Source organism: Pyricularia pennisetigena, chromosome 6, assembly GCF_004337985.1.
Source record: "Pyricularia pennisetigena strain Br36 chromosome 6, whole genome shotgun sequence".
In the NCBI taxonomy this organism is placed as follows: domain Eukaryota; kingdom Fungi; phylum Ascomycota; class Sordariomycetes; order Magnaporthales; family Pyriculariaceae; genus Pyricularia; species Pyricularia pennisetigena.
This window is the reverse complement of record NC_043744.1, coordinates 3,937,184-3,964,000: the sequence shown is the minus strand read 5'-3', so window position 1 is coordinate 3,964,000 and position 26,817 is coordinate 3,937,184. Positions and strand designations below refer to the sequence as shown.

General features: G+C 52.4%; 11 protein-coding genes across 11 annotated transcripts; 5 read left to right on the top strand and 6 right to left on the bottom strand.

The window, feature by feature from the left end:
- Nucleotides 1–152: 152 nt before the first annotated feature.
- On the bottom strand, nucleotides 153–624 carry PpBr36_04937 (uncharacterized protein; the record flags this gene model as incomplete). The annotated part of the gene is made up of 2 exons (XM_029892095.1): nucleotides 153–289; nucleotides 396–624. The coding sequence occupies 2 exons, from the start codon at nucleotides 622–624 to the stop codon at nucleotides 153–155; spliced, it is 366 nt and encodes a 121-aa protein (XP_029749276.1).
- A 1,257-nt stretch (nucleotides 625–1,881) lies between these two features.
- Nucleotides 1,882–3,201, top strand: PpBr36_04936 (uncharacterized protein; the record flags this gene model as incomplete). The annotated part of the gene is made up of 2 exons (XM_029892094.1): nucleotides 1,882–2,485; nucleotides 2,597–3,201. The coding sequence occupies 2 exons, from the start codon at nucleotides 1,882–1,884 to the stop codon at nucleotides 3,199–3,201; spliced, it is 1,209 nt and encodes a 402-aa protein (XP_029749375.1).
- A 1,040-nt stretch (nucleotides 3,202–4,241) lies between these two features.
- On the bottom strand, nucleotides 4,242–6,788 carry PpBr36_04935 (uncharacterized protein; the record flags this gene model as incomplete). Its single annotated transcript, XM_029892093.1, has 2 exons — nucleotides 4,242–4,530; nucleotides 4,600–6,788. 2 exons carry the CDS (start codon nucleotides 6,786–6,788, stop codon nucleotides 4,242–4,244), a joined length of 2,478 nt encoding a protein of 825 aa, XP_029749278.1.
- A 2,178-nt stretch (nucleotides 6,789–8,966) lies between these two features.
- PpBr36_04934 (uncharacterized protein) lies at nucleotides 8,967–10,502 on the top strand (the record flags this gene model as incomplete). Its single annotated transcript, XM_029892092.1, has 4 exons — nucleotides 8,967–9,017; nucleotides 9,093–10,016; nucleotides 10,074–10,362; nucleotides 10,435–10,502. 4 exons carry the CDS (start codon nucleotides 8,967–8,969, stop codon nucleotides 10,500–10,502), a joined length of 1,332 nt encoding a protein of 443 aa, XP_029750342.1.
- Nucleotides 10,503–11,021: 519 nt separating this feature from the next.
- On the bottom strand, nucleotides 11,022–11,783 carry PpBr36_04933 (uncharacterized protein; the record flags this gene model as incomplete). Its single annotated transcript, XM_029892091.1, has 3 exons — nucleotides 11,022–11,093; nucleotides 11,239–11,532; nucleotides 11,625–11,783. 3 exons carry the CDS (start codon nucleotides 11,781–11,783, stop codon nucleotides 11,022–11,024), a joined length of 525 nt encoding a protein of 174 aa, XP_029749378.1.
- A 586-nt stretch (nucleotides 11,784–12,369) lies between these two features.
- PpBr36_04932 (uncharacterized protein) lies at nucleotides 12,370–13,853 on the top strand (the record flags this gene model as incomplete). Its single annotated transcript, XM_029892090.1, has 3 exons — nucleotides 12,370–12,491; nucleotides 12,558–13,406; nucleotides 13,487–13,853. The coding sequence occupies 3 exons, from the start codon at nucleotides 12,370–12,372 to the stop codon at nucleotides 13,851–13,853; spliced, it is 1,338 nt and encodes a 445-aa protein (XP_029749279.1).
- A 2,730-nt stretch (nucleotides 13,854–16,583) lies between these two features.
- On the top strand, nucleotides 16,584–20,494 carry PpBr36_04931 (uncharacterized protein; the record flags this gene model as incomplete). The annotated part of the gene is made up of 6 exons (XM_029892089.1): nucleotides 16,584–17,043; nucleotides 17,130–17,396; nucleotides 17,476–19,636; nucleotides 19,700–19,901; nucleotides 19,956–20,361; nucleotides 20,433–20,494. The coding sequence occupies 6 exons, from the start codon at nucleotides 16,584–16,586 to the stop codon at nucleotides 20,492–20,494; spliced, it is 3,558 nt and encodes a 1,185-aa protein (XP_029749380.1).
- A 584-nt stretch (nucleotides 20,495–21,078) lies between these two features.
- On the bottom strand, nucleotides 21,079–22,786 carry PpBr36_04930 (uncharacterized protein; the record flags this gene model as incomplete). Its single annotated transcript, XM_029892088.1, has 2 exons — nucleotides 21,079–22,675; nucleotides 22,746–22,786. Coding segments are annotated over 2 exons (1,638 nt in total), but the record flags the coding sequence as incomplete, so codon positions are not given.
- Nucleotides 22,787–23,504: 718 nt separating this feature from the next.
- PpBr36_04929 (uncharacterized protein) lies at nucleotides 23,505–23,819 on the top strand (the record flags this gene model as incomplete). The annotated part of the gene is made up of 1 exon (XM_029892087.1): nucleotides 23,505–23,819. One exon carries the CDS (start codon nucleotides 23,505–23,507, stop codon nucleotides 23,817–23,819), a length of 315 nt encoding a protein of 104 aa, XP_029750098.1.
- Nucleotides 23,820–24,684: 865 nt separating this feature from the next.
- PpBr36_04928 (uncharacterized protein) lies at nucleotides 24,685–25,160 on the bottom strand (the record flags this gene model as incomplete). Its single annotated transcript, XM_029892086.1, has 2 exons — nucleotides 24,685–24,789; nucleotides 24,873–25,160. The coding sequence occupies 2 exons, from the start codon at nucleotides 25,158–25,160 to the stop codon at nucleotides 24,685–24,687; spliced, it is 393 nt and encodes a 130-aa protein (XP_029750099.1).
- Nucleotides 25,161–25,448: 288 nt separating this feature from the next.
- PpBr36_04927 (uncharacterized protein) lies at nucleotides 25,449–26,015 on the bottom strand (the record flags this gene model as incomplete). The annotated part of the gene is made up of 1 exon (XM_029892085.1): nucleotides 25,449–26,015. The coding sequence occupies one exon, from the start codon at nucleotides 26,013–26,015 to the stop codon at nucleotides 25,449–25,451; it is 567 nt and encodes a 188-aa protein (XP_029750108.1).
- Nucleotides 26,016–26,817: the final 802 nt, after the last annotated feature.

Sequence of the window (26,817 nt, the reverse complement as noted above, 5' to 3'; positions counted from 1 at the left end):
GAGTAGATTCCGAGGAAGAAGATTTTACAGGAACCATGGTTCCTCTAAACTGGGCTAAAAAGCAATGCTTCATACCTAGTCATGGAGACATATCTGTATGGACTAGCGCTGGGTTTCTTTTTTTTTTTTTTTTTGACAACACTATCATACCTTTATTTGGTCTGGATCCTGACAATATCACTGTTCCCAGCCCAGCCCTTCTGCGGACACTTTTTCTCCTGTTCAGGATCATCAATAGCCTCCCACATTCTTGCGCCCTCACTTTCTATCTCTGTGGATCTTGACTGGCCTGGGGAGAGTAAACAGAGTCAGCATTGCCTCGGCGTAGCAAAAAGTGGCTTATCCATGGGCAAACATTAAGAGTACCAAGAAAACCACGCAAAGAAACGACTTACACAAGTAATGACCCATGGCGCAGAACTTGATCCCGCCGGATCGTTTTTGTATGCAATCCTCCCCAGTGATCTTGTATGGCGCATCTCTGCGCTGGATTGTAACTCCAGACAGGCTTTGGTGCAATGCTTCGCTGGCATGGACTGTTGCAGGGAACGGCATCGCTAATGAGAAGATTGTCAGATGGATTACAACCAAGATATATGTTGATATAGACACCAAGAAATGCATCTGTGCTGTTAGTGGGCCCGCGAATTTCTTCGCATTTACACACACTGCGTCAAGATCAGACCAAACGAAGGATGCTGGACAGACCACCCGTGTCTGGGTGATGGGAAAAAAAGATAGAGAGAAAAGAGAAAGTTGACTGTTTATGAGATGGAAGAAAGATGCAGAGCAAAGTAACTGATGAAATTTCCCCACAGGAGACTCCAGCTACGTCTGATCGTGTATAATAACAAATTCTCTCGGTCCGCTTGCCTGTCGCTCCCAGAAAAATAATATTTTGTAGGGGCCTAGGCGTGGTTTCCTGGGGGTTAGTAATATTGGGAATCCTGACTAGATCGGAAAAGGGGCGGAGCCAAAACGGCCAAGAATGAGGAATAAGCGGTCGGCGGTCAGGAGGCCGACCTGACGCAAGGCCGTTGACAAGGACGTGACGCGCATAAGCTTCTTGTCCAGCAAGCAACCATAGACAACCCAATAGATTGGAAATCTGATTTTTGAAAATTGGGACGAGTATTGGAGTTTAAGCATCCAGCTGCTTGCTCACTGTCCATCATCTGGAGCTAGGGACAGCGTGAGGTAGGTTAATGTAGGTAGAATCATGATACATACGCGCGACGCCGACTCGAAGCCGTGTTGAAAAAAAAAAAAAAAAAAAAAAAAAAAAAAAAAAAAAGCAATTACTGCTTGCGCTTGCCAAAGTCTGCAACTTCTAAAAGATGATACCAAGCATTGGAATCAAATCATTTTTCAAACCATTGGTCGCATCACATGTAAGTGGCCAGGTAGGTAGGGAGGTCGATTGGTATGTAGACACTGAGTGATCAAAAGGATCAAACAACCATCGTCATCAATCAGCCTTACCACAAACGGTCCTGCTTAGTGTGTGCTGTGTGGCTCGTGTCCCCCAGGTCACTACTTACTGCCTACTGCCTGCCTTGGTGCCGTAACACCCCTGTTGCCAATCCCTGTTGCTCGCGCCCCGCATGTGAATTTAGTGGGGGTTCGAAAAAAAAGTTCCTGGAGCTTTGAAGATGCGATCCAATTCATCACGGCGCGTCAGGGAAAAAAAAAAAAAAAAAATTCCAATTCCGAAGATACAGTCACATAAGGACCTGGATAACTTGGAGCTTCGGAGGCCGCTCACCAAAAAAGCTCTTCTGCTACAATGCTCAAGCTCCCATCTCCTAATTAAACCACTGACGTCACCCAATCCATAATTACTGGCCTTTAACGGCCGCACACAACAGCCCCTCCCACACAATGTCATCATCCTCAGAAACGCCAGTGCCAACACCACCAGATGACCCGATCAACATCCCGAGCGGGACCGCCTCCCCCGGCCTCGGAGGCGACGACAACGATGACGAAGATGACCCCATAGTAGAGACCTACAACGTCTTCCTCAAGCCCGAGCTCCCCGCCCACCAGCAGCTCTTCGTCCTGCAGCATCCGAACCGGTCCTCGCCCTACACCAGCGCGGCGACCGAGCTCCGCCTCAAGCCCAACAGTGGCATGGTCGAGCTGGACATGCCGATCAACACCGGCAGCGCCTACGACAAGGCCAAGGGCGTCATGTGGGGTAAGGCCCTGTCCCAAGTCAACACTGCCCGGTCCGGCAACGCAACCATGGGCTTGGCTGGCGGCTTCGGCGTCGGCGCCCCGCCCATGAGGATCGCACCCGGCGAGAGGAGGCGGAGGGATCGCGATGACGACGACATCGAGGTCGTTGGCGGTGGCATTAGTTCTGCAGACTTCAACGAGGCCCTAAGGAGGGACAAGGTCCTCCGCACCCAGGTCGTAGGCGGCAAGATGAACAAGACGGGCAGAGGGCAGACGAGGTACATGGTTGGCGTCTTCAGCGGCGGTAAGTTTGCTCTAGCTCCCACTAAAGCGTCCCCCCCCAGACCGTGTGACTACACTCCCTTGACCACCAATACTGACCAATGGTCGTAACCCCGCCGTGCTCCATGTTTAGAAAACGTCCACCTGACCCCGATAACGAACCTGGGCATGATGCGACCCCAACTGCACCACATCGACGCCAAGGCCGACCTTGAGCGCGCGACCCGCCGCACAGACGGGCCCGGCTCAGGAGGCGGCGGCTCGACGACGGCGGCAGCAGCGGCGGCCGACTCCAAGGCCGCGGCGGCGCGCGCCATCCACATGACGGTCAAGTCGGCGGGCGCCGTCGAGAGCGACGACAAGCACGTCATGGAGACCATGGCCGACAAGCTGCGCGCCGTGCAGTTGGAGCCGTGGCGGCGTCTCGCCTACGTCGACGAGAGCACCGACGACGCCTGGGCCCTGTACGAGGAGAGCTTTGTGCACCGCGGGCTCGACGCCGCGGCCGCCGTCGTCGCGCGCGACGCTGGGGCGGACGGCGAGGACAAGAAGCAAAAGGGCGTCGCTGGGGCGGACGGTGAAGGAGACGAGGAGACGGTGAGGTTAATTGATCGCGTGCCCAGGTTAAGGACGGAGTGGGACGAGAAGACGTTGATGAGCGTGATTAGTGGAAGGGGTATACCGGAGAAGACCAAGCAGGGAGGTAATAAGGGCTCTGCGATGGATCTGGACGATTGATGATACCACAGGTAGCCTTGCGGGATCCATATATCTGGTCTACCTGCCCTGCATTTATGCATCAGTTCAATCTTGGAATATGTGTTGAAGATCACTGCAAGTAGTATGTGACAACCGACAATCTCAGAATAACCCTCCAGTCGCATTGCCGTCCCCTTTACTCCCTTTCTTATCCTTAAAACCGCATGGGCTTTAAGGCATCGCATCTGCTCATGGGCTGAGCTCACTAACGCACATGAAATATATGACAATGTCGAGATTGACTCTTTGCCTTACCGGATTGTCTGCCTATAGTCAAAATCTGTGGGTAGTACTATGTTCTTGGCCCACTGATACTTAGGATCAACAAAGACAGGGATTGGAAGTCACAAGGGATGAACGACCAGCGTCAACCAATCCTCCCAACGCCCTCACAGTACTCCAATACAACAGACTAGGACTGACAAACAGTTCGAGGGTCCTGCATAACGGTAAACTTTAGTCATTGTAACTTGTATCATTCTCCAAACCCGCTCAAAGGTTGCCATCTTTTCTGCCAACCGCTGTCACTTGCTTCCCGATCACGCCAGTTTCCTTTTGCACCCGACCCAGCTGGATACCTCCAGACACCAAACATTACATACAAGATCCCCAAAGTCTACCCATAGGTCAACCAGGTCCATATCGTATCATTTGAAGCACGGCTCTTGTAAATCTCCAAAGAACCAGATTTTCATTATCAAGTCACACAACCAGTTCTTGTCCTGATCATTGGCTTCTCGGTGGCTACATGCTCAATGCATCTGCCTTCCTCTAACTTCTGCATCCGGAGGCCAGCTATATGAAGTCCTGCGGAGCACCTTTTTTTTTTTTTTTGATCTTGCTGCTTCGTAATCGCATGAGATCATTGCAGGACCCTGTATTGGCCGCTCATACGAGTCGAGTTGCCGAAGGGTCTTTCATCTGCCCTTCGACTGTTACTCAACAAACCGGTCATGCTGCTCAAGTAGTTGGATCGGTTCATGAGATTGCTGAGAAACCAAGGACATCGCTGAAGGCTTTCAAACCAGCAACTCGACGTCCAGACCGATGGAACGCATGAAAAGATTAACGTTTTGAAGTCGGGCTTGGGCCATGTCCTGCGGCAGCGTCTTGGACAGCGCAACGGTATCCATGACACGGTCCTTGACGCCCAGCACAAGTCGCTGCTGCTGGTCTTGGTTCGCTCCAATGCCAAGAGCGGCAAGGAGCTGCCAGACGTAGATGTCCTGACCTGAGTTCACCGAGCCTGGGAATATTCGTGGCAAAGTAGGTTCCAGAAGGTTGAAGAAGTTGTTGTACGTGTTGTTCCTGTGGCAAAACCAGTTAGCCCGACGCCATGTGCTATTCAGCAGTGTTAAAATTCTTCATGATACATACCATTGCTCGATAAGTTGTTGGGGAGCTCCGCCTTGCTTAAGAATTTCGGCTCGGCTGAGAATCATAGTGAGCATGGAAGCACCAATCCTGGTACGCGCAATAGTATCCACGTTGAGACCCGAGATAATACCGAGAACCCCCGTTACGATGTCGAGGTTGAGCTCATTCATGAAGTTGAACAGAGTGCTCATGACAGCGACGGAAAATAGCTCAATGTTCTCGCGCAGAGCTGCATTCAAAAGCGTCTCGCCAGCGTCTGTCGCGGCGTCACGAACAACGTCAATCTTGTCCAAGTGAACAACGATCATGGTCAAAATAGTGCACCGCTGCTCGTACGAAATGTGGCGGAACACGCGGGGTAGAGCCTTCTTGCCCTTGGGGTATGAGAGGAACGCGATGAAGGGGTGGACTGCCGTGGCTCCAATGGGCTCGTGGACCTTGAGATTGGTCCAAAGCTGATTGTTCAGCTGAGCCGCACCCTGCTGCCACTCCATTTGAGCCCGAACCAGCTCAGGATCGGACGACTCGTTGGGAGGCGGCATCTTGCGGTCGTGGTCCTCCATTCTCATCAATGTTTCGTAAACCTTCTCAATATCACTCAAAACGGTCTTCCGGTTGATGTTTGCCGAATGCGCAGATGCCCTGTGTGAGCTGCCAGGGCGGTTCGTGTCAGAGGCGCTGTCGGTACGTTTGATATTGAGTAAAGGCTTTGGCGTTTTGGCGTTACTGAAAGAGATCTTGCCCAGACTACCCTCAATGACAAGCTGCTTGTTCTTGGGCTTGCTCTTGGCCGCTTCCACGGCACGCTGAACCTGCTGCTCCATCCGCTGAACGTGGTTTTCGGGTCCGCGGTTATGCCGGCGTGCGCCAGCTTGACGGCTGCCTGTCTGGTACAAGTAGGTCTGCGCGAAGTTGTTGAGAGGCTGCCCGGGATGCTGACGGTGTCCACCGCGGATTTGACTGTGAACCTGGTAGTAGAAATCCTCTGCGATGTGGTCATCTGCTCCTTGATCCATGGGGTTGCCAGTAGCGGCAACCAGTTGTTGCAACTGGATTCTCGTGATGAAGTTCTTATCCTGAGGAGTCATCAAACCATTGTCTTTAGAAAGCATGAAGATCTTGTGGTTTCGCTTTGCCCGGCGTGCCTCAGCCTCTAGATATGCATTTTTCTCTTCGTCACTGAGCTGGGACAGCTGCGAGGGGTGTGTGATAATGCCAGTCTGCGAGAAAGAATTTTGCTGTACGTGCCCGTGGTGGTTTGTCTGGGAACCAAGCCTCATATTATCTCCAGGATGGCGATTGGGGTTCTGAAGTATCTGCATAGGCTTGGTGGAGGGGCCTTGAGGTGAGGGCTGACGATGGAGGTGGGCATGGCGTTGCTGCTGGGGCGCAAGGCCTTGGGGATGACCATGCGGAAGGGAGTCGGCAGGCGACCTGGACTGCGGCCTTTGAAGTATCGCCAATGACGGCTGCCCTTGACCATGTTGAATGTGGCCGGTCGGGGAGGGCACATGGCGAGCCTGTTGCTGTTGAGCGTACAGATAGTCGGTGCCCTGGTGAAGGAAGCCTTGGTGGGCAGGGTGGCCATGACCTGGGTAAGATGCTGGTGCAGCCAGCTCTGCGGGCTGGCTTGATTGAGCTCGCATTGCAGCCTCAACTTCTTCCAGGCTCATCATCTTGCGACTAGCACTTGCAACAGGAGCAGGAGCAGGCGCCTGAGATGCTTGTTTCTTGGGCGCCACGCCCCAGAGTGCAGCGTCAACCTGCATGTCGGGAACTGGCTCCGATTCCTTGTACTTCTCATACCCTGAGCGAACTGGACGTGGGGCGGATTGCTGATGCGTGGGATACTGGTACTCGGGGATGGGCTGCGCAGGCCTCTGGGTAGGCTGGCTTCGGTTATACCTCATGTGCTCCTCATCGATGGCGTTGGCCACTTTGGCGGTCTGGCCGAAGAAATCAAAGTCCTTGCCGACATTCTTGTCATTGGAGTCGCCTCCGCCGAAGGTGTCATCGTTGAACGCATCGTCAGTCTCATCCAGTTGATCTCCAAGCCCATCGTAAGTATCATCGAAATCGAGCGCTTCGCCAGTTGAATCTTGGCCAAGGCCGGCGAACGGGTCGTGGGCCTGCGAGAACCCTGGGGCGCCTTTGTTGTGGCCCGACGTGTCGAAGCCGAAGAAAGACATGATTGCGAACGAGCAAAAAGAACGTGCTTGCCAAAGATTTCTAAGCTTTATGAGTGTCAGCTTAGAAGTATGGGAACGATGATATCCGCCCTGGAGCCAAAGGCAGAACCAATTCGGAAGGCGAAACAACGGCATGTGAATTCCAGGTAGTTCGCCGAACTGGCCCGAGCATTGCGCCAGAAGCGACCGAGAGCGCACGTCACAGCAAGTTGGAGATGAGAAAAATGCGTGGCTTTTGGGGTTCCTTACAGTTACTGTGAAATCAATATGATGTACGTCACAGCTCGAAGCTCTACCATGGTGATAATGAAGCGAGACAGATATACGATCGATCGATTTCGAGGAGGACAACAACGCTGGAACAACCGCGAAGGCGATCCAAGCCCGCAAAGAATAAAGAAGACAAAAAGACAAGATTCCGTAAGGAGAGAAAGAAGCAGAAACCGGGCGAAAAGACTTGCAGCAGTCCGCGTTGGCCCAGCGAACGAGGTAGCTAACGGCTGCGGGATTATGGTGCGTTGCGACAACTGGCGACGACGTCAAAATCCAATGGTGGGGATCGAAGTGTGGTGGTGGAGGTGCGGAGGCGGCAAAGGGTCCGTGCAGTAGAGTGTAGCGATCAGCTGATTAGTCACGTGCAGTAGTTACCAAGATATCTTACTCTGAAAAGCCCGATTTGGTCTGACGCTGCAATAGAGTAACCGTTTGTTGATTAATTAACTCAGTTATGCTATTGCATATCGCCCTTGATATTACGAGAATATACATACTGCAGTCGCGGGTGGTTTGAGCTCGACTTCACCAAGTTTAAGCATTACGCCGAGTGAAAAATACGAATAGCTGGCTGCATGCACCCGCATCATAATTGACAAAGTAGACACAAGTCGCCGACGACTGTTTTATCACTGTTAAATTGTCATACCTTGACTTTATGTCCAATTTTCCTGTTCTCCTAGCCCCAGACATAAAGTTACATATCAACACGATAGAACGGTAAACCAATTAATTATTCAGTAGCCCAAACATGCTTGCCTTATTTAGCAATCACTCGTCCACCCGGTAGAAGGGTACCGACGGCTGTCTACCGGTACATCCGCGGATATGCTTGTAAAATCGGCATAACTGACGTTGGGTTCAAACGGGGCTAGATTTGACTAGGTACTAATTAGGGAGGGTACAGAGACATGATGACATGGAAGCCTCGAACTGTCATATAGGTTCTGCCTCAATGGAGCATAGGCTAGGCTTGCTAAGTAGGGTTGACTTGGACAAGCCAATCCTGACGATAGGCCATTCCATGCATAGACGGAATATGCCGGGAAAGCTGAAAAAAGGCGAGACACGTCTTAACATGCAGGATGGAAGCATGCATGAAAAGAGGTATCGGATGTAGACACTGTGTTCGCACCAGCAGAGCTGAATTTTTTGCTTTGTAGAGGCCCAAGTTTCAAAACTTTGCAAGGGCAGTGTGACCCCTATTAAGGCAAAAAATCTCCAGACTTGACTCGACGGTTGGGGGAATGGAGTGTGTTGCAGGCTATAGTTACCCAAGTCACTGGCATTAGTCATTGATGGCAGCTTTCGCCTTTTGGCCGTGTTTTTTAGTGCAACAATCTGTTCGTGTTGATACAATATACAAGGGCCCCACAATTATATCAGGGGTCTTGCGTGGCATTTGTCCTCAGCTGTCATCATCCCTTTCCTGGACCGCCCAGTCCGGTCTGCCGTAGACCAGCATAGTGCATACTGGGCCTGCAAGTTCACGTCTCGGTTCCGCCCATTTTTTATCTTTCTGCCATCATCTGTACTTGCCAACTCAACCAAAGTATTGGCGCAACATACTGTTGCCACAAACACGAAATTAGACCAGAGCACCCAGCCTGGTCAAAAACTCGAAATTGGCGCAGAGTGAAGTCCAACAACACTCAGCTTCGATTGACTACGTTCTTTTTCTTCTTTATTTTTGTTTCTCCGTTTCTGCGCCCTGTTTTCGCAGCGAGTACTCGTGATCGCTTGCCCCTTGCTGCACTCGTCGGTTTCGAGGCGGCTCTAAAACCACATATCTTTTTTGCTCGACAATCTAGCCAGAGACAATTTTCACACCTAATCAACCGGCTCAAAGGCCCATTGATACCCTCCTCAATCTTTCAGTCTTGTAGTTTTCTCTAGAGCTTCAACATGGTGGCCGGTAGCGCTCGCTACGTGCGATACCTTCTGATTTCTTTTTTTGTAAGTTATATCCAGACAGGGCCGTCTTGACCACGTCGACTGTGAACATGTACTGACAGATAACCCGCTCACCAGGTTCTCGCTGTATTCTATTTCGTTTCACACTCCTCTCGCGATGTAAGGCCAGATCAGTATCCAGGCGGAAGCGGCGACATCCAACAGAGCCATCCGGCTGCGAAAGAACCTGCAAAGGTCGACACGCCCAAGGTCGATACCCCTAAGGTGGACACACACAAGGCCCATGATACTCCAAATAAGGACCAATCTTCTACTAAACCTGCCATCGGTAAGGTTGATTCGGGCAAGGCAGCTGAGCACCCTATGGCCATGAAGCCTGGCCAGCCCGAATGGGAGGATCTTGTCAGCATCGCACCAGGCCCGCGCGTGAACGCAACCTTTATCACGCTTGCCCGTAACTCGGACATTTGGGAGATTGCCGACTCGATCCGCCAGGTCGAGGACCGCTTCAACAAGCGCTACAACTATGACTGGGTCTTCTTGAATGACGCGCCTTTTGATGACGAATTTAAAGCGATCACTACTTCGCTCGTCTCTGGCAAGACGCACTACGGCCAGATCCCCAAGGAACACTGGTCGTTCCCTGAGTGGATTGATGAAGATAAGGCCGCCAAGGTGCGCGAGGACATGAAGGAGAAGAAGATCATCTACGGAGACTCCATCAGCTATCGCCACATGTGCCGCTTCGAGTCAGGCTTCTTCTTCCGCCAACCGCTGATGATGAACTACGACTACTACTGGCGCGTTGAGCCCAGCGTCAAGCTCTTCTGCGATATCCACTACGACCCTTTCCGTTACATGAAGGAGAACAAGAAGAAGTACAGCTTTGTCCTGAGCCTGTACGAGTACGTCGAGACAATCCCGACCCTCTGGGACAGCACCAAGAAGTTCATGAAGAACCACCCGGAGCACATTGTCGAAGGCAACACCATGCAGTTCCTGAGTGACGATGGCGGCGAGACCTACAACAAGTGTCACTTTGTACGTATTATTGGATCTTTTTTTGCGCCTATAGATGTTTGCTAACTCCAGTCGTAGTGGTCCAATTTTGAGATTGGCGACCTGAACTGGCTACGCTCCAAGGCCTACATCGACTTCTTCGAGTCTCTCGACAAGGACGGCGGTTTCTTCTACGAGCGCTGGGGAGATGCCCCTGTTCACTCGATTGCTGCCGGGCTTATGCTCAAGAAGGAGGAGCTTCATTTCTTCAACGACATTGCCTACTGGCACGTCCCCTTCACGCACTGCCCCACTGGCGACAAACTCCGCCAAAAGCTCAAGTGCACATGCAACCCCAAGGACAACTTTGACTGGAAGGGCTATTCTTGTGAGTATCGGAGTCCCGATCAAAAATATCACCTTTCAAATTATTTAGATCCGGTCTAACACGTCAACTTAGGTACTTCGCGTTTCTTCGAGGCCAATGGAATGGAGAAACCTGAGGGCTGGGAGAAGGAAACAGACTAAAAGGGTGGTGGGTTCTTAGGACACCCACAGATCACAGCCTTGGCTCGGAGGTTGCTACGATAGATTTCTTGTATTGCATGGGCCGGCCGTTTAAACGGATTTGTAATGGCATTTGTACTTTTTTCTTGGGAATACAGGCCGGTCGATCGATCCGACAATTTAAAAGCCCAAAGCTGAGTCACGAGCGCTTGAGGGCAATGGGACATGGGGCGTATTTGGATCGAATGCAGATATCCATTGATATATGGTTCAAGGGGGGATCGGGCAATTTAGGAGTTCGTCTATGCATATTGCATTTCCTCAATACGAGTACAGGTTTTCGCGTAATGGTGTTCCAGTTACCCAAGCAAAGTGGCATTGGAATAACGTTTGGAGCATTGAGACAACATGTTATTCCCCCAAATTGTTCGAAATATAATACACTGATGTTCATTACACAGGCTGGCCGAATGATCCAGTACAAGTCCTCAGACTTGGCATTACAGTAACTTCCAACCTTTGTCGTACGCTAACTCCCACTTAGGTAACCGCCTTCTTTGGCTTCTTAGTGCCATATTTGCTCCTGCTTGAGCTACGGCCCGTGACACCAGACTGCAGAAGAACCTCAATGTTAGTTACAAGCCATCAGTGATGAAGATCCCAGTTCTAAGCCGCAGCCCAAAGTATATAGGGTTGCCGAGTAGAAGGGACGAAGACCAATGAAAAAGAGAAAAAAAAGAGGTAAAGAAAACCTTACCAAGTCACCAGCACCCCTGATCAGATGATACCGCACACCAGGACAGTCCTGACTTCTTCCGCCGCGGACGAAAACGACAGAGTGCTGCTGGATGTTGTGGCCCTCCCCGGGGATGTACGCCGTGATTGTTTGGCCAGTGGACAGACGCACACGGGCAGTCTTTCGCTCTCCTGAGTTGGGCTTCTTGGGCCGGGTGATGCCGACCTTGATGCAGACGCCCTTCATGCAGGGGGCGCGGGCGTTGGCGAGAGCGGGCGAGACGGCGTGGCGAGCTCGTTGAGATTTCCGGCAGCCCTGTTGTGATGGAAATCGAGGCAGACGAAGCTGGTTAGCGGACCCGAGACATGATAAAAAAAGCTCGACATTGAAGAGTGGGCGCGATTTACCCTAAGAACTTGCATCAGTGTCGCGCATCGTGGTGTCGTGCTCGTGAATGTCCGCCTCGGAATCATGGGCTTCGAGACTGGTTTCGGCACTGAAAATCTAGGGAGAGCAGGCCTCCGAAGAGCCGGTGTAAGTAACTGTCGAAGGAAAGGGGCCGACATTGTTCAATCAGCCGCGTGTAGGCTATATCGCGGTGATCGTTGTGATTTGCTGTCGCGGTCAACTCGATTCTGAACTTTTTGGCTGAACCAAGCAATTGGCCTCCATGAATCCCAACTCGTTCGCACCAACCCCTGTCGCAAGTGAGCAGGGGTATGATCCCGGCGACCTGTTTTTCCGCTTCCGAACGTCACATGGAATCCATCAAGGTCATCCATTGGAATGGCGTCTGCCAAGGCCGCTTGTGAATTCCACAGGCAGTGTTTCCCCACACCAAGGCCTCCCCTGTTCTCTGGCTAGCCTCGGCTGAAGATCTGCAACTCAGCCAAGGCCGCCGCTTTCACCTCGTCGGTGCGGGCGGACCTAAGACGAACTGGCGTTCAGTCTCGGCTTGCCGTCTGCATCGACCTGTAACAAATTTCCTTAGATCTGGCAACTAAGGGCAAAAAGTTAATTTCTTTCGTTGTGTTGTTTTTGACATTCCGTATCCGACTTCCATTTGCCCAAGCATTCATCATTCATTTCACTGCGCATCATCAAACACCATTGTTCAATCGTGCAGGCTCACCTACTTACTCTGCTCACATCATGTCGTCAATTGCCAGAGTTGTTCGCCCAGCGGCATTTCGGAGGAGCCAGGCTGCCGCCTTTGCCGCTCTGTCCGCCTCGAGAAGGAGATGTGTTGCTTCGGCCGTCCCTAGCATGCAGCGGTAGGCTTGCGCATATCAAATTCCATTAAACACGGTGACTTTATGCTGACCGGTCGTTTCTTTCAGTGTCGCCCGTACCTTCTCCAGCAGCCCCGCCCGCCACTTCGACCTCCATGACATGACACCAACGCCCATCACGCACCTTTCCGAGACCGAGGCGGCAATGCAAGAGGCGGTTTCCAAGTTCGCCAATGACGTCGTTCTCCCTAAGGTGCGCGATATGGACGAGGCCGAGACGATGGATCCCTCGATTGTCGAGCAGCTGTTCGAGCAGGGTCTGATGGGTGTCGAAATTCCCGAGGAGTATGGCGGTGCTGGGATGAACTTTACTTCTGCCATCGTTGGGATCGAGGAGCTGGCGCGTGTCGACCCTTCCGTCTCCGTCCTGGTCGACGTCCATAACACTCTTGTCAACACGGCCATCATCAAGTGGGGCTCTGCTGAGCTCAAGAAGCGGTTCCTCCCGCGCTTGGCTACCGAGACTGTCGGATCCTTTTGTCTGAGCGAGCCTGTGAGCGGGTCGGACGCGTTTGCGCTCGCGACCAAGGCTACTGAGACGAGCGATGGGTTCAAGATTTCGGGGAGCAAGATGTGGATTACCAACTCGATGGAGGCAGACTTCTTTATTGTATTTGCAAACCTAAACCCTGCCAAGGGCTACAAGGGTATCACGGCTTTCGTGGTAGAGAAGGGCACCAAGGGCTTCAGCATCGCCAAGAAGGAGAAGAAGCTGGGCATCCGAGCAAGCAGCACCTGCGTGATAAACTTTGATGACGTCGAGATCCCCAAGGAGAACTTGCTGGGTGAGAGGGGTGACGGTTACAAGTATGCCATAGGACTGCTGAACGAGGGAAGGATAGGTATCGCTGCGCAGATGACTGGCCTTGCTTTGGGTGCTTGGGAAAATGCGGCCAGGTGAGTTGCGACCCCCATATTACACCTTCGATGCCTCCGCCCACAATACCTCAATCAACTGACGTGTTATTCTTTTCAAGGTACTGCTGGAACGATCGCAAGCAGTTCGGCCAGCTGATTGGCGAGTTCCAGGGCATGCAGCACCAAATGGCGCAGTCGTATGTGGAGATTGCTGCGGCGCGGGCGCTGGTGTACAACGCTTCACGCAAGAAGGAGGCCGGCGAGGACTTTGTTCGCGACGCCGCAATGGCCAAGTTGTACGCGTCTCAGGTTGCAGGTCGCGTCAGCGGCCTGGCTGTCGAATGGATGGGCGGTATGGGTTTCGTGCGTGAGGGACTGGCCGAGAAGTTCTTCCGTGACAGCAAAATCGGCGCCATCTACGAGGGAACGAGCAATATCCAGCTCAACACTATTGCAAAGTCCTTGCAGAAGGAGTACACCTCGTAGGTTAATTAAGTTGATTAGTTGGAGGCGAGGTGGCAGGGTTCTTTCTGAGGTAACAGTGTGTTTTATCACACCATTAAACTAGATCTAGATGCCAAATTCCCAGTTCCATGTTGGATTAACCCCTATGCATCTTGTCATGAATGAGAAATGACGCTAGTAATGTCTTATTCCAGTGAGAAGCTAGTAATCTATACGCCTGACTTTGATCTGCTGGCCAGGTTGAGAATCATATTATCCTGATGCCTGACTTGTGCACGTCTTGAACTCACCTAAAGTCTCCTTATTTTATGTTGTTTTATGTTAGTTTATGCTCTTTTCCTTTCCCTTTCTTTATTTTTATTTTTATTTATTTTTTATTAATTTATTTTTTATTTTCTTACTGTATTGATTTCCAGTACAATGTTCCTCGAAACGGCCTTGGATCCAAAGTGGAAGCTGCAGACCATGCTGTGAGTGTATTTGGCACTAAAGGTAACATACATATTTAATCCGGGGTTATAATCCAAACCAAGCGTCCGAGAGTGGCCAGGGGGAGTTGAGACCGGCGGCCGGGTTACATAGGGCTGAGATGTTTGCCAGCGAATGACACTAGGTTATTGAATAAGGTAACCTGCGCCAACATGCTGCATGATCAGCCCCGATGACATACAGATACTCAAAACACACCCACGGCGACACACCGGCGAGATCGACAACATCGTGTTACAACTAGTCCAAGCTAGACTAGAGTATGTACCTGATTTACCTCCTGATCTTCACGGATGTTGCCAAATTCTTCAACAATGTCCCGACAAGAACCAATTGCTTAGGCTCAGGAGCCTGGAGCTGCGTTGTAAGCATTGCCCGAGTTGATGCTGGCTTGAGTGAAGAACCTTGCATGGTCCGTTTATGGATAATGCTTGGTCGTCGGGAGCTAAATCGACCTCTCTTAAGCTACGTTTTATTCCTGGAAAACGTCATTATTTCTGGGCAAAACACCCCTTGGATCCATCAGGTTTGTTTCGTTGCCTGGCTTTATTAAGTATTCCTTAGAACCAAAATCAGCACAGACATTACTTGCGCTCGAGTTATTCAAGAGATCTGCTGTAGTAAGAATTTTCCGCGTCCATCGTCAAAGGTCTGCTGAGGTGGTCTTAGTAGTAGCACCCTAGCACTCGGGCCGACAACGTCGAAGCAACAAGTGACCGACCCCGCGCCTACTCCGTTCAGTAGGACTGAAGTGGTGGGGCAAAGTCCTACCCGTGGTGGGGGTGGACAGTTGACGCACAGTGACACCCAAGATTCGCAGCAGGTTCCCTAGCATGGCCAAGCCTCCATTGTGGTTGCTATTGCTACTTCGTATAACCACCCAAAGCCACCCATCGACGGCTGCCCAACATTCCGGTTGAAGAAAAACCCACCTTGGGAACGTACAACAAAAAAGAAAGAAAGACATGCCAAAGGGAGGCGAAACTGGGCCAGGGCAAGCTCCAGTTCAAACCCCCAATTTTTCTCCATTGTACCTTATTTCCTTGCTGCCTCTGTCTTAGGCAAAGCCTCGCTCTTTTACTTTGGCATTTTCATTCAGTACATACCTGTACATGGGAGCCCGGAGGGGAGACTGAGGACTTATCATCATCATCACTTCGACTTGAATACCCGGACTGATGCGGTTCGGCTTGGCCAGGACCAGGTGAATTGAATCCTACCTTACATTACCATCATTTTTTCTGTCCTATCTGACTTTGCCTGACTGCCTGTCAAAAGCTGTTCCGACGATCGGTAACACCGCAACAGAGCGTCTGCAATTGCTTACCACAGCAACCATTCTTGTCAGTCCAAGACCAATTATCTCGTCCTGTTCCAAATGCTTGGTTATGTTCCATTGGTCCGACTGTCCATCCCACCTTGCTAGTACTGGGTTAAATTTTTTTATATATTTTTTTCATTTTTTTATTTGTTTCCTTTTGTGTTTTTCGTCCTCCTTTTCTTTTCTCATTTTTCTAGTCCACTCGCTGCTCCTTTCCTTGGACCTTGGATGGCTTGTACTGGCAAAACCCCGCCCTGCTACCTACCCCAGTCAGTCCACAGGCTCCACCACATAATAACGCCGAACTTGGACTTGCTGCCCAAGTGTGCCCTCCGTCTGCAATTGTGCGTCTGACACTTGACTGACGATTGAATGGCTCTTCAGAATAAGACCTCCAACCCCCCAGTATTTTCAGCCGTCACCATTTGTACAACGCGAGGTTTTTACCGTGTGTCGCGTGTCGAGCGGGGGCAAACAGATTAGCTCTGTATAGACTTGTTCAGAAGCAACCCTGGCACAGCAGACCGGCGCGCAATTTCTAACCACAACAACCCCGCGGTTTCTTTGTCGCGCTGACGCCATTGTTCGGCCTGGTTCTCTCTCAACTGTCGGCTCATTCCAAGGCTGGGCCCGATTGACTGCTAAACTAGACGCAGTTCACGGCAGGCCTCTCCATTAATTGCAGGTCTTGGGGGATATTATTCAATTGCACATTTGCGAGGTCCGGAACCGACGGTGCTTTGACCTAAGCTGCAGAAACAAATCCCACTTGAAGCAGAAGCTCCGTTACTGAAACCCCACCCTCTGCTCTTCCCCGCGACCGACCGCACCGTAGTCGGCGCCAACCGTGACCAAGACGAGAAGCCCTCGCACCGCTCTCGAGCAGCCAAAACAAACTCTTGTCTCGAACTTTTCGAGGCAGGCCTCCAAAATCTGCAGCCATGGATGACAGGATACAAGACATCTATAAAAAGATTGAGCGCGAGAAAGCTCTGATCAATGCTGCCAATTTGATGCGACAGCAGACCAACAATGATGCCGTCCGATCCAAGCTCGACACCCAGATGCGCGAGGGCCGCCGCAACCTCGAGTTCTTTGAAGGGACGCTGCGGGAAATGCAGATGCGCAGCATGGGCCAAGGGATGGACAACCTGAGCATCGGCGGCTCTACCATTGCCGCCAGCGCATCCTCTTCGTCCCGCCCGCGAAGTGCCGTTGAGGAAGATGGCCCCATGCCTCCTCCTAAGGATGGGGGATATGGCGCTAGCGGTGACGGCTATGGCCAAACGCAGTACAGTCAGATCGGCGAGCATGGCGATCTGATGCCGCCGCGAGGTCCTTTCGCCAACCAGGGCCCGGGGAGCCATATGCCAAAAACACGACCAAACTTTACAAAGCTGGGTGAGTCGATCGGGGTGGCTTACATGACTGCCATCTAACATCATCAGAAACTACCTAGCTGACAACTGTTCCTTATATCATGATAGATTTGATCAAATACGATACGCCATACCTTGGCCCTCGGATTCAACTTATGCTGTCGCAAATTCAGTTCAAGCTCAATGTTGAGGAACAGTACCTGAAAGGTATTGAAAAAATGGTACAGTTGTATCAGATGGAGGGAGATAAGAAGAGCAGAGCCGATGCAGCCGCCCGTCGGGTTGAGAGCAAGCAAAAAATCGTACTTCTGAAACAAGCTTTGCGAAGATATGAGGAACTGCACATAGACATTGATTCAGGAGACTCGCCGGATGGTACGTATACGGCGCTGGACGGACACTGCTCCTTTGGGACCAAACACAGTACCTGCTAACACTTTTTGCTCTCCAACAGATGATAGTATCAACATGCCCAACCTCCGGAAGCCACTGACCGGTCAACTATCGATTCGAGTCATTGCCATCAAAGATGTCGACCACGCTCCGACAGGACGCTTTGCCCGGGGCCCCGACACTTTCGTGGCGATCAAAGTGGAGGACAATATCGCCGCCCGTACCAGAGTGTCTCGAACAGACAGGTGGGAGAACGAATATCACAACGTAGAGGTCGACAAGGCAAACGAAATTGAGCTCACCGTTTATGACAAACCTGGAGAGCACGCAATCCCCATAGGGATGCTCTGGGTCAGAATATCTGATATCGCTGAAGAGCTGCGAAGGAAGAAGATCGAAGCGGAAACTAATAGTCTGGGCTGGGTGTCAGCGGACCGTATGGGCGACGTCAACAATCCTGCTGCTAGAGTTCCCCCTCCACAATTTCCAATGAATACTCAACAACAGCAGCCTGGTGGCCCGCCAGTATCCCCCGGCTTCCAGGGCCAGCAGCAAGGGTATGGTCAACCGGGGGATCCGCAGCAGCCAGGTCAGCAAGGCCAGATGGGACAGGTTCAGGAACCTATTACAGGCTGGTTCAACCTCGAGCCTACTGGCTCCATCCAGCTCAGCCTGAACTTTTTCAAGCAGAACAAGGATCGTCGCCCCGTGGATTTGGGTCTTGGACGCAAGGGCGCCATCCGTCAACGCAAGGAGGAGGTTCACGAGATGTATGGACATAAGTTTGTGGAACGCCAGTTCTACAACATCATGCGCTGCGCGCTCTGTGGGGACTTCCTCAAGGGTGGATCAGGGATGCAGTGCGAGGACTGCAAGTACACTTGCCATATCAAGTGCTACACGAGCGTGGTCACCAAATGCATCAGCAAATCCAATGCTGAAACTGACCCTGACGAGGAGAAGATCAACCACAGGATTCCCCACAGATTCGTGGCGTTCTCTAACCTCACTGCTAATTGGTGCTGTCACTGCGGTTACTTATTGCCATTCGGGAAGAAGAACTGCAGGAAATGCAGCGAGTGTCAAATGGCGGCCCATGCTGGCTGTGTACACCTGGTGCCCGATTTTTGCGGTATGTCGATGGCTGTCGCAAACCAAATTCTCGAGGGTATCAGGTCACAAAAACAACGCCAGCAAAAGGCTAGCTCTATGAGTGACCGCACGTTGCGCAGTGGAAAAATGAGCCCGCCTGGATCCGGGCACGCCCCGTCGGCGTCATTCTCTCAGGGCATGGGATCAAGCTACGGTCAGGCATCTCCTGAAGCCACGGAAGCTGCCAAATTCATGTACTCTAGCCAAACCTCACCTCAGCGGATCACTTCTCCAGATAGGACGTCAAGCTCGTCTCAAGCTGCGGCTGCGGCAACGGCTGCTATGAGTGGTCTGCCGGGAGCCATGTCTTCTCAGCCTGGACGGCAAGGACAGCAGCCTATAACTGATTACAGTTCGGCCAGCGGGGGTCGCTATGGTTCATATGGTCCCCATGATGATCCATACGCCCAACCGCAGCAGTCACCGCCGCCGCAACAGCAAGCGGCGTACGGACAGCCCCAGCAGCGAAAGTACAATCCTGCAGACTACGCCAACATCAGCGGAGGATACGGCAGCCAGCCGCAGATGGCTCAGCAGCAGCAACAAGCTCGACCCCAACAGCCGCAGCAACAACAACCGATGTACTCTCCCCAGCAGCACGCATCACAAGTTCAGCAGCCCCTGTCACCTGTCAAGCAGCAGCATCAGGAACAACAAATCATCTCGCCGACTGCAGGAACCGTTATTCCGACATCTGCAAAGAGGCCTCTTCCTTCAGCCACGGATCCGGGAACAGGCCAGCGCATTGGACTTGACCACTTCAACTTCTTGGCTGTGCTTGGCAAGGGCAACTTCGGCAAGGTCATGCTTGCAGAATCCAAAAAGACTAGGAAGCTCTATGCCATCAAAGTTCTCAAGAAGGAGTTCATCATCGAGAACGACGAGGTTGAGAGCATTCGCTCGGAGAAGCGAGTGTTCCTCATCGCCAACCGCGAACGCCATCCCTTCCTCACCAACCTACACGCCTGCTTCCAGACTGAGACGCGTGTATACTTCGTGGAAGAATACATTAGTGGTGGAGATTTGATGTTGCACATCCAACGAGGACAGTTCGGCACCCGTAGGGCCCAGTAAGTCTACAAAATCCTGTTGGCCCCTGTTACATCCTGCAAATGTTCACTGACACCTTATAGGTTCTATGCTGCCGAAGTTTGCTTGGCTCTCAAGTACTTCCACGAGAACGGTGTCATCTACCGCGATCTCAAGCTCGACAACATTCTTCTCACTCTTGACGGTCACATCAAGATTGCCGACTATGGTCTTTGCAAGGAAGACATGTGGTACGGCTCTACCACGAGCACGTTCTGCGGTACTCCCGAGTTTATGGCGCCAGAAGTAAGCAAATACGGATTCACTAGTTTTCGAAGAGTAACTAACGTGTGCGCGCAGATTTTGCTTGACAAGAAGTATGGTCGAGCAGTCGACTGGTGGGCGTTTGGCGTTTTGATCTACCAGATGCTTCTTCAACAGTCTCCTTTCAGAGGTGAAGACGAAGATGAAATCTACGATGCCATTCTGGCAGACGAGCCGCTGTATCCTATTCACATGCCGCGCGACTCTGTTTCGATTCTGCAAAAGCTGCTCACCAGGGAACCGGACCAGCGTTTGGGAAGTGGACCGACTGATGCCCAGGAGGTCATGTCGCAACCCTTCTTCCGCAACATAGTCTGGGATGACATTTATCACAAACGCGTTGCGCCGCCGTTCCTGCCACAGATCAAGAGTGCCACGGATACGAGTAACTTTGACTCGGAGTTTACTAGTGTTACGCCTGTCCTGACACCAGTCCAATCAGGTAAGTTCCCAAGGCTGCGGTTGACGATTTGTCTTTCTATCAGCAACTAACCAGGATCTTCTCGATAAAAGTTTTGTCCCAAGCGATGCAGGAGGAGTTCCGCGGCTTTTCGTACACGGCAGACTTCGACTGAGAATGTTCATGGGAACCGCAACAAATTTATTTGGCCAACTTGGTTGGCGTCAAAGGACATAAGCGCAGGGGGCCACATGCAGGAATAGTCCTGTGGAATCTTTGGTCGCATGTTGACATGGAGCCCTCCACAGCACTTTCTCAGTGGCTGATCGAATCTGCTGGGAATTCGAGCGGTTCAGAAGCAAGAATGTTGGATTCTCCACACCAGCGATCGAGCATGTGCTTGGAAGATAAGAACCAAAATTCGCGAAGATACCTATACGCGGCTACGGGTTGATTGAGTCAGCTTTTGGGGGATGGATCGGAGATTGGTCGAGCCGTCACTTTTGCGTACTACTTCTCAGAATACCCCTTCACTCGTTTTAACAAACAACGGACGAGTGGCATTGATAGATGGTAATAATACAAAGCGAGGTTTGAGTGTTGAGCTGGACAGTGTCCATCATCCAGACGTGATTACATTGTTGGTCTATCCAAGGTGCCTGTTTGGATGTCTAATTGCGAGATCATATAATATACAAAGAAATACAGCATATACTTGGCGTTGGAGTACCAATGGGCCATGTCAAAGACGTACCTCCCTTAACTCCTCACTAGCAAGGCAAATGCACCGGCAAAGATTACTGCTCCTGCCAGGGCACCCTCTAGTGCTATTATGGAAACCTCGCGCATTGTAAGGTCTATCCTCCGCTCACTGTACAAGTCGGAGAGAGCTGGACCCCACAGCTTAGGATCTACGATAACCTCGGTCCATGGCTGAGCAGGGGGAGAGACGGGCTCAGGGCCAGTTCCGGCTGTGACGACAATCTCTTCAGAGGTCGTCCCGACGACCTCTGCCTGGTCTGCAGCCGCTTGGACCGATGACAGAGCAGGGTCGACAACAGAGGTCGACTGGACAGCGGCAGCAGCGGCGGCGCTCTTCTCGAACGCGGCCAGGGCGCCCCTGACAGCCTCGAGCTCGTGCTTGACCTCGTCCATCATGGGCTTTTCGCCCTCGGCGATGCTCCTGACCAGCCTGCGACGCCTCCAGGGCTCGGCGACGAACTGGAGGACGAGAAAAAGGAGGATGTTGACGCCCATGAGGCCCCAGGTTCCCCAGGTGCTGGCGCGGCGGATGCGGTCGCTCCAGACCTGCTCCTCGTGGTACCGGCGCATGATGCCGTTGGTCAGGGCGGCCGAGAGGCGGGCCTCGTCATCCTCGGCCTCGGTCAGCTCACGCGCGGCCCGCTGCGCCTCGGTCTCGAGCTGGTGGTCCTGCCGGTACAGCGTCGTGAAGCGCTCCAGGTCCAGCGGCGACCAGCCGTCCTTGCGTGCCAGCAGCGTCGTCACCTCGCGCTGCGTTGAGGCCCGCGCGGAATGGGCCGTCTTGTAGGCCTGCCGCGCGTGCCGGAGGTGGGCTTGCGCCGCCGCCAGCTGCTTCTCGAGCTCGGCGTTTTGCTGCTTGATCTGCTCGATCGTCGAGTAGCCCGTCAGGTCGTTGAGGGTCTGCTGGCCGGCCAGGAGGCGGGTTTGCAGGTTGTCAATGGCGTTGGTGAGGCGGGCGGTAAGGGGCTGGGGCGGGCTCTTTGCGTCGGTGGATGATGGGTCTGGGGACGTCGAGGGGGTCGGTTCGTCTGTGGCGGGGGCTTGTTGCTGTTGTTGTTCTTGGTTGGGAGATGTTTCTGAAGAGGTGGCCTTTTGCTCTGGTTCGGACGGTTGCTCGCTTGGCGAAGCTGATGATGGCCCTGAAGAGGAGCTAATTGGTGCTGCAGACTCTCCAAATCCTTCTGGCGGCGGCATGGCGATTGGGATGGAATCGCCGGTATCGGCAGACGACGGCCGAGGTGGATTGCCATTGTTCGAGGTCGGATGCGACGAGAGAGGGGCCCCCGAGTGGAAACTTCGCGCGCAAGGCAATTGAAGCAGCCGGTGACAGCTCCAGCATGCCGAGGATGGCTGCAGCAGCTTGCGAGCTGTTTTCAAGGGCAACAGTGGAGTCGTGCGGATTGTTGCACCTGCAGCAGCAGAGAAGGATAGCGTCCCGAGCATGCGCTTCGGGCCCGGTCGGAGAAGCGGTCGTAACGACGCGCGGGACGCCATCTCTTGAGACGCCTCGAGGATTGCTGTCGGGGGCCGACTTTTTGCCACGTTACAATTGGCGGTGGCAGTGGCAGTTTGCGCTTCTCGGGATAAAGAATTGCTGATCGTTGAGGGTTATCGAAATATCGTGATGCCTGCCGGACAATTCTGCCACTCGCTCCCAAACTCACCGCCCTATGTACTTGAGCCTGAGCCAACGTGCCCGCCTACCCTGTACTTGATTGAGGTTGACGGGTTAGCTAGACTTGGTCGATCGCTCATGTCGGATAAATTTGACCATGTCCACCTACGTCTGGGGCCGGGAAACGCAAGACTACCTCAATAAATCGGGATCTTCCTCAACGATCAATACAGACTGGTTTCTGTCAAATCTGAGAATGGAGCCTGTAAATGCTATAAAAGCAGAGGTTGAGCAAGTTCTTATATGCTATGTGGCAAAGTACAGCTCCAGTCGCATTGACACACGACTTACATCTCATCTCCCCTTGGAAATCTCGAAATACGCAACAAGCGTTGACACTCGCCGCTAACTGGTCGTCGAATCTCACAAGACACATTCGATGTGCGCCCAAGCCAGGCAGGTATTCAAGTCGTTCAAGTTTCCGTTACGGCTGATTGACCTGAGCAGCCAGCCTGCGCTTCCTCGGCGTTTCCCAGGCCTCAAGCAAAACTTGGCGCAGGAAACAACCCAAAGCACGTACGTGATTGCGGGCCGTTTAATTACCGCCCGCCGCTCCTCTGTGCTCTGTCGCGTGAAGCTGTCGCTTGTCAAATATTGCCAGTCGCGCTTCGCTTTCTCGGCTATTGCCATCGGAATTGCGCCCACTGCACCTTGCGACGATGTCTAGCTCTCCTACCGCAGATGCAAGCCTCAAATCTTGCTCCTTTGTGTCGATAACTAATTTCTATCCCGCTTGAAGCTCACAATCATGCAGCAGACAAATATCCCGAAAATACGCCTGCTCAATGCAGATGTAGACCCTGAATCTGACCAGGAAAGCCACCTACGACTGCTCGTTGACCAGAAGTTCACCAAACACATCACCGTTTCTGGTGGTTTGTTTGACCCCGACGACATGTGCTTCGAGCCTTGTCTGATCGACTTGCTGCCGCCTCTTCCGCCAGGCGACTGGAACACTGGGCGCATTTCTCGCAATCTCGACACTGGTCTCCCCTATTTCGAAACAGTGTCTGAAGAGAGCCTCCCAACCATCAGTAAATCTCTGGCACGCGGTCCAGATTGACCACCTTGAACCCCAGATGGGACGCAAACTGAGATCCACCGTGCATGAAGCGACCTGCCCTTCTCGGTTCGGCTCTTCTGTGGTTATTGTCAAATTTGCCCGGTTTACGCGGGAGACTGGGTACTACGAGTTTGAACCTTTGACATAAAAGTGGCTGCAAGGCCACGGGATTAGATCCAAATTCCTCGGGCACCCCATTGAAGAAGGAAGATGTATCGGGTTTGTCATGTCTCGCGTCAGTGGCCGCACAGCTACCGAAAATGACTTGTCAAGCTGCCAGAATGCACTGCAAAAGTTGCATAGGATCGGAGTGCGACATGGAGACATCAACAAGCACAATGTCATCATTGATGTCGACGGCCAGGCTACCTTGATCGATTTGGAGGGTGCTTCCAAGACTTGTATCGAGTCGGATTTACGGGAAAGAGATGGAGAAACTGTTGGACGAGCTTCGGGACACTTCGGGGAAAGGTGGCATATTCTGAGTATAGTTGATAGGCAGTCGCAAATCCAGCAAAGTGACTCAAGGAGGTTCCTGACATATTAAGGGACTCAGCTGGATGCACAAGCTTGCAAGTTCAAAGCAATAACGTTCCAGTTCATGAGATGTACGCCAGGCTAAAGTAGAATATGTGCTACTGGCGCTGCCAACAGTGAAAAGGGGCTAACAGGATGCATTTGATGGACTGAAAGACGGCAAGCGAACCTCAACATATGGAGGTTCTGTCACGCACCTACATAAAAACTGTATTCTGACGACAAGCTCGCCACGTATCTCATACCGCACAGCGTAGGTTTCACAGACCGCACCATGCACATTGAAGAGTTGGAGGCTGGCAGGACAGTAGCGACACTGGCAAATGTGCTAGGCGAGCAGCTGGAGTCGTCCACTCAGTAACCTGCCTGGGCGGACGCGATCCCTGTAGGGTATAGCTTGATGATTGCCTAGTTGACAGGCGGCCGACTCAGTCTGTGTAGTAATGACGTGGTGAAATGAGGGTGTGCGGCATTGTGGACATGGCGACCTAGATGAACCGGTGAAAAAGTGCACACCACGCCGGGCCGAGATGAAGCCATCGTCGAGTTGGAGAAGGCTGTGATGGCCGAGGTCTTCTGACTGGAGCTGCTTCGACGCAGGATTGTATTTTTGCTGCTCTCGGCCAACATGTCATACCGTTTTGCCATTCCCCAGCGGACAAAAGGGATAGGATTCGGTGTCACCAGCGCCTCGCCGATGTTCTGATGCTGGCATATCGAAGCGCAGCCTCCCAACAGCCGTGGAGCGCTTATAAACCCCAACACTAGCGTCACCGGGTCTAGGAGACGATTCGTGCTATACATGGTGACTTTGTGTCCAGATATAAGGGACTGTAGATATGGGCCAGACCGGTCATGCAAGGGGAGTTGCTGCGCCATTTGCGTCTTATTTCACAAACCTGGATGCAAGCCCAGGAGGGTCAACGGGGTGAAGCTCCGGAATTAGGAAAGACGTCTCAGAATACAGTATTTAACAAACAGAGATATTTTGAAGAGGACATGCATAAACATGACATTGGCGCTCATTCTTGATGCTTCAAGGCTCGCAAGCAGATGGACGCAGTAAAGGTTCCACAAGAGCCCCTTGGATTTTCACAGATTTGCAATCGTCTTCCTACCCAGCATGCCCGCCAGCAGCCCAGCCTCGCTCTCCCCGGCCTCCAACCTGTCCAGCAGCTCGTCGGGGTCGTACTCGACGCCCCTCGGGTTGGCGGCAAAGACCTTTGTGCCCATGAACCTGACGGCGTCCGCCTTGTTCTCGAAGCAGTCGGCCTGCAGCTCGACCTTGTTCCCGTCCGGGTCGACGTAGTACATGCTGAGGGTCATGCCGTGGTCGAGGCAGTAGGCCGGGGTGAGGCCGGCGTCCCTGCGCAGCCGGTACGAGCGCAGCAGCTGGCCCACCGACGGCACCGTGAAGGCGATGTGGTCGAAGCCGCACGTCGGCGGAGGAGGCCGTCCCGTCGGCTTCGGCACCGCCGACGGGTCCAGGATGATGGCCAGGCGGTGGTGCTCGTCGTCGTACGTCAGGAACGTTATGGGGTGCGTCTCGGACGCCACCGTCGCCCCGAAGAACATCTTGTAGTAGGTCACGAGGGGGGCAACCTCGCGCGTGCGGATGACGAAGTGCCCGATCTCGACTGGTCTGCAGATGTTGTTCATTGTGTGGTTTTCTGTCCCTCTTGGTGTTACTGATGAGAACTTCCACTCGCCTCTGACGAGGTAAGGTTGTCGCTGTGCGGGGACGACAAGCATAATAAATTACGGACCAGGAGGAGCTGCCTTTTAGTCCTGACCTAAATTCACGTCAAAGCAACTTCCGTGTCATCACATGGTTGTGACATCATTGCAGAACCTCGGGAACCCCGTGGGGTAGACATCATCAGATGAAACTATTTAGTGAACCGACTGGCTCCGTCGGTGCTGACAAGTAGTCTGAGTGCTTAAACTAAAACCCCCTGCATTCTACAGTAGTCTCAAGTGCTCATCCCTGAAGCCCAGAGCTCCACAATTGAGCCACGTTCCACGTGGCTCAGTTCGTGTACCTTTGGGTCCTTCCAAAGAACGCTCTGGTTCAGAATGTGGCTGATAAGGTACATGGAGCGCTCGATCTACCCTGTAAGGGTGGTCTACTGTAGTCTGAGCACTGAGACTACGAAAATCGACAAATTGTCCTCAGACCTAAACCCAAAAGGTTTTTGGATACACTTACAGGTATGTGCAAAACCACGAATTGAACCACGGCTTAACTATTGGAGCTTTGGGTTTTAGGGATGAGCCCTTAAATTATTGTATTTTACTATACAAACAGGTTATACAGGACTTTAATCGTGACATATTCTCTGCAGGGATACCGCGCATAGGGTGCAAAAGACTTTGCGTCTTTATCGCGATCTGAATTTATGCCTGACGTAAGCAATTGTTTGTTAGAACCTATATATGTTTACTTTTTCCCCCTTTAAGT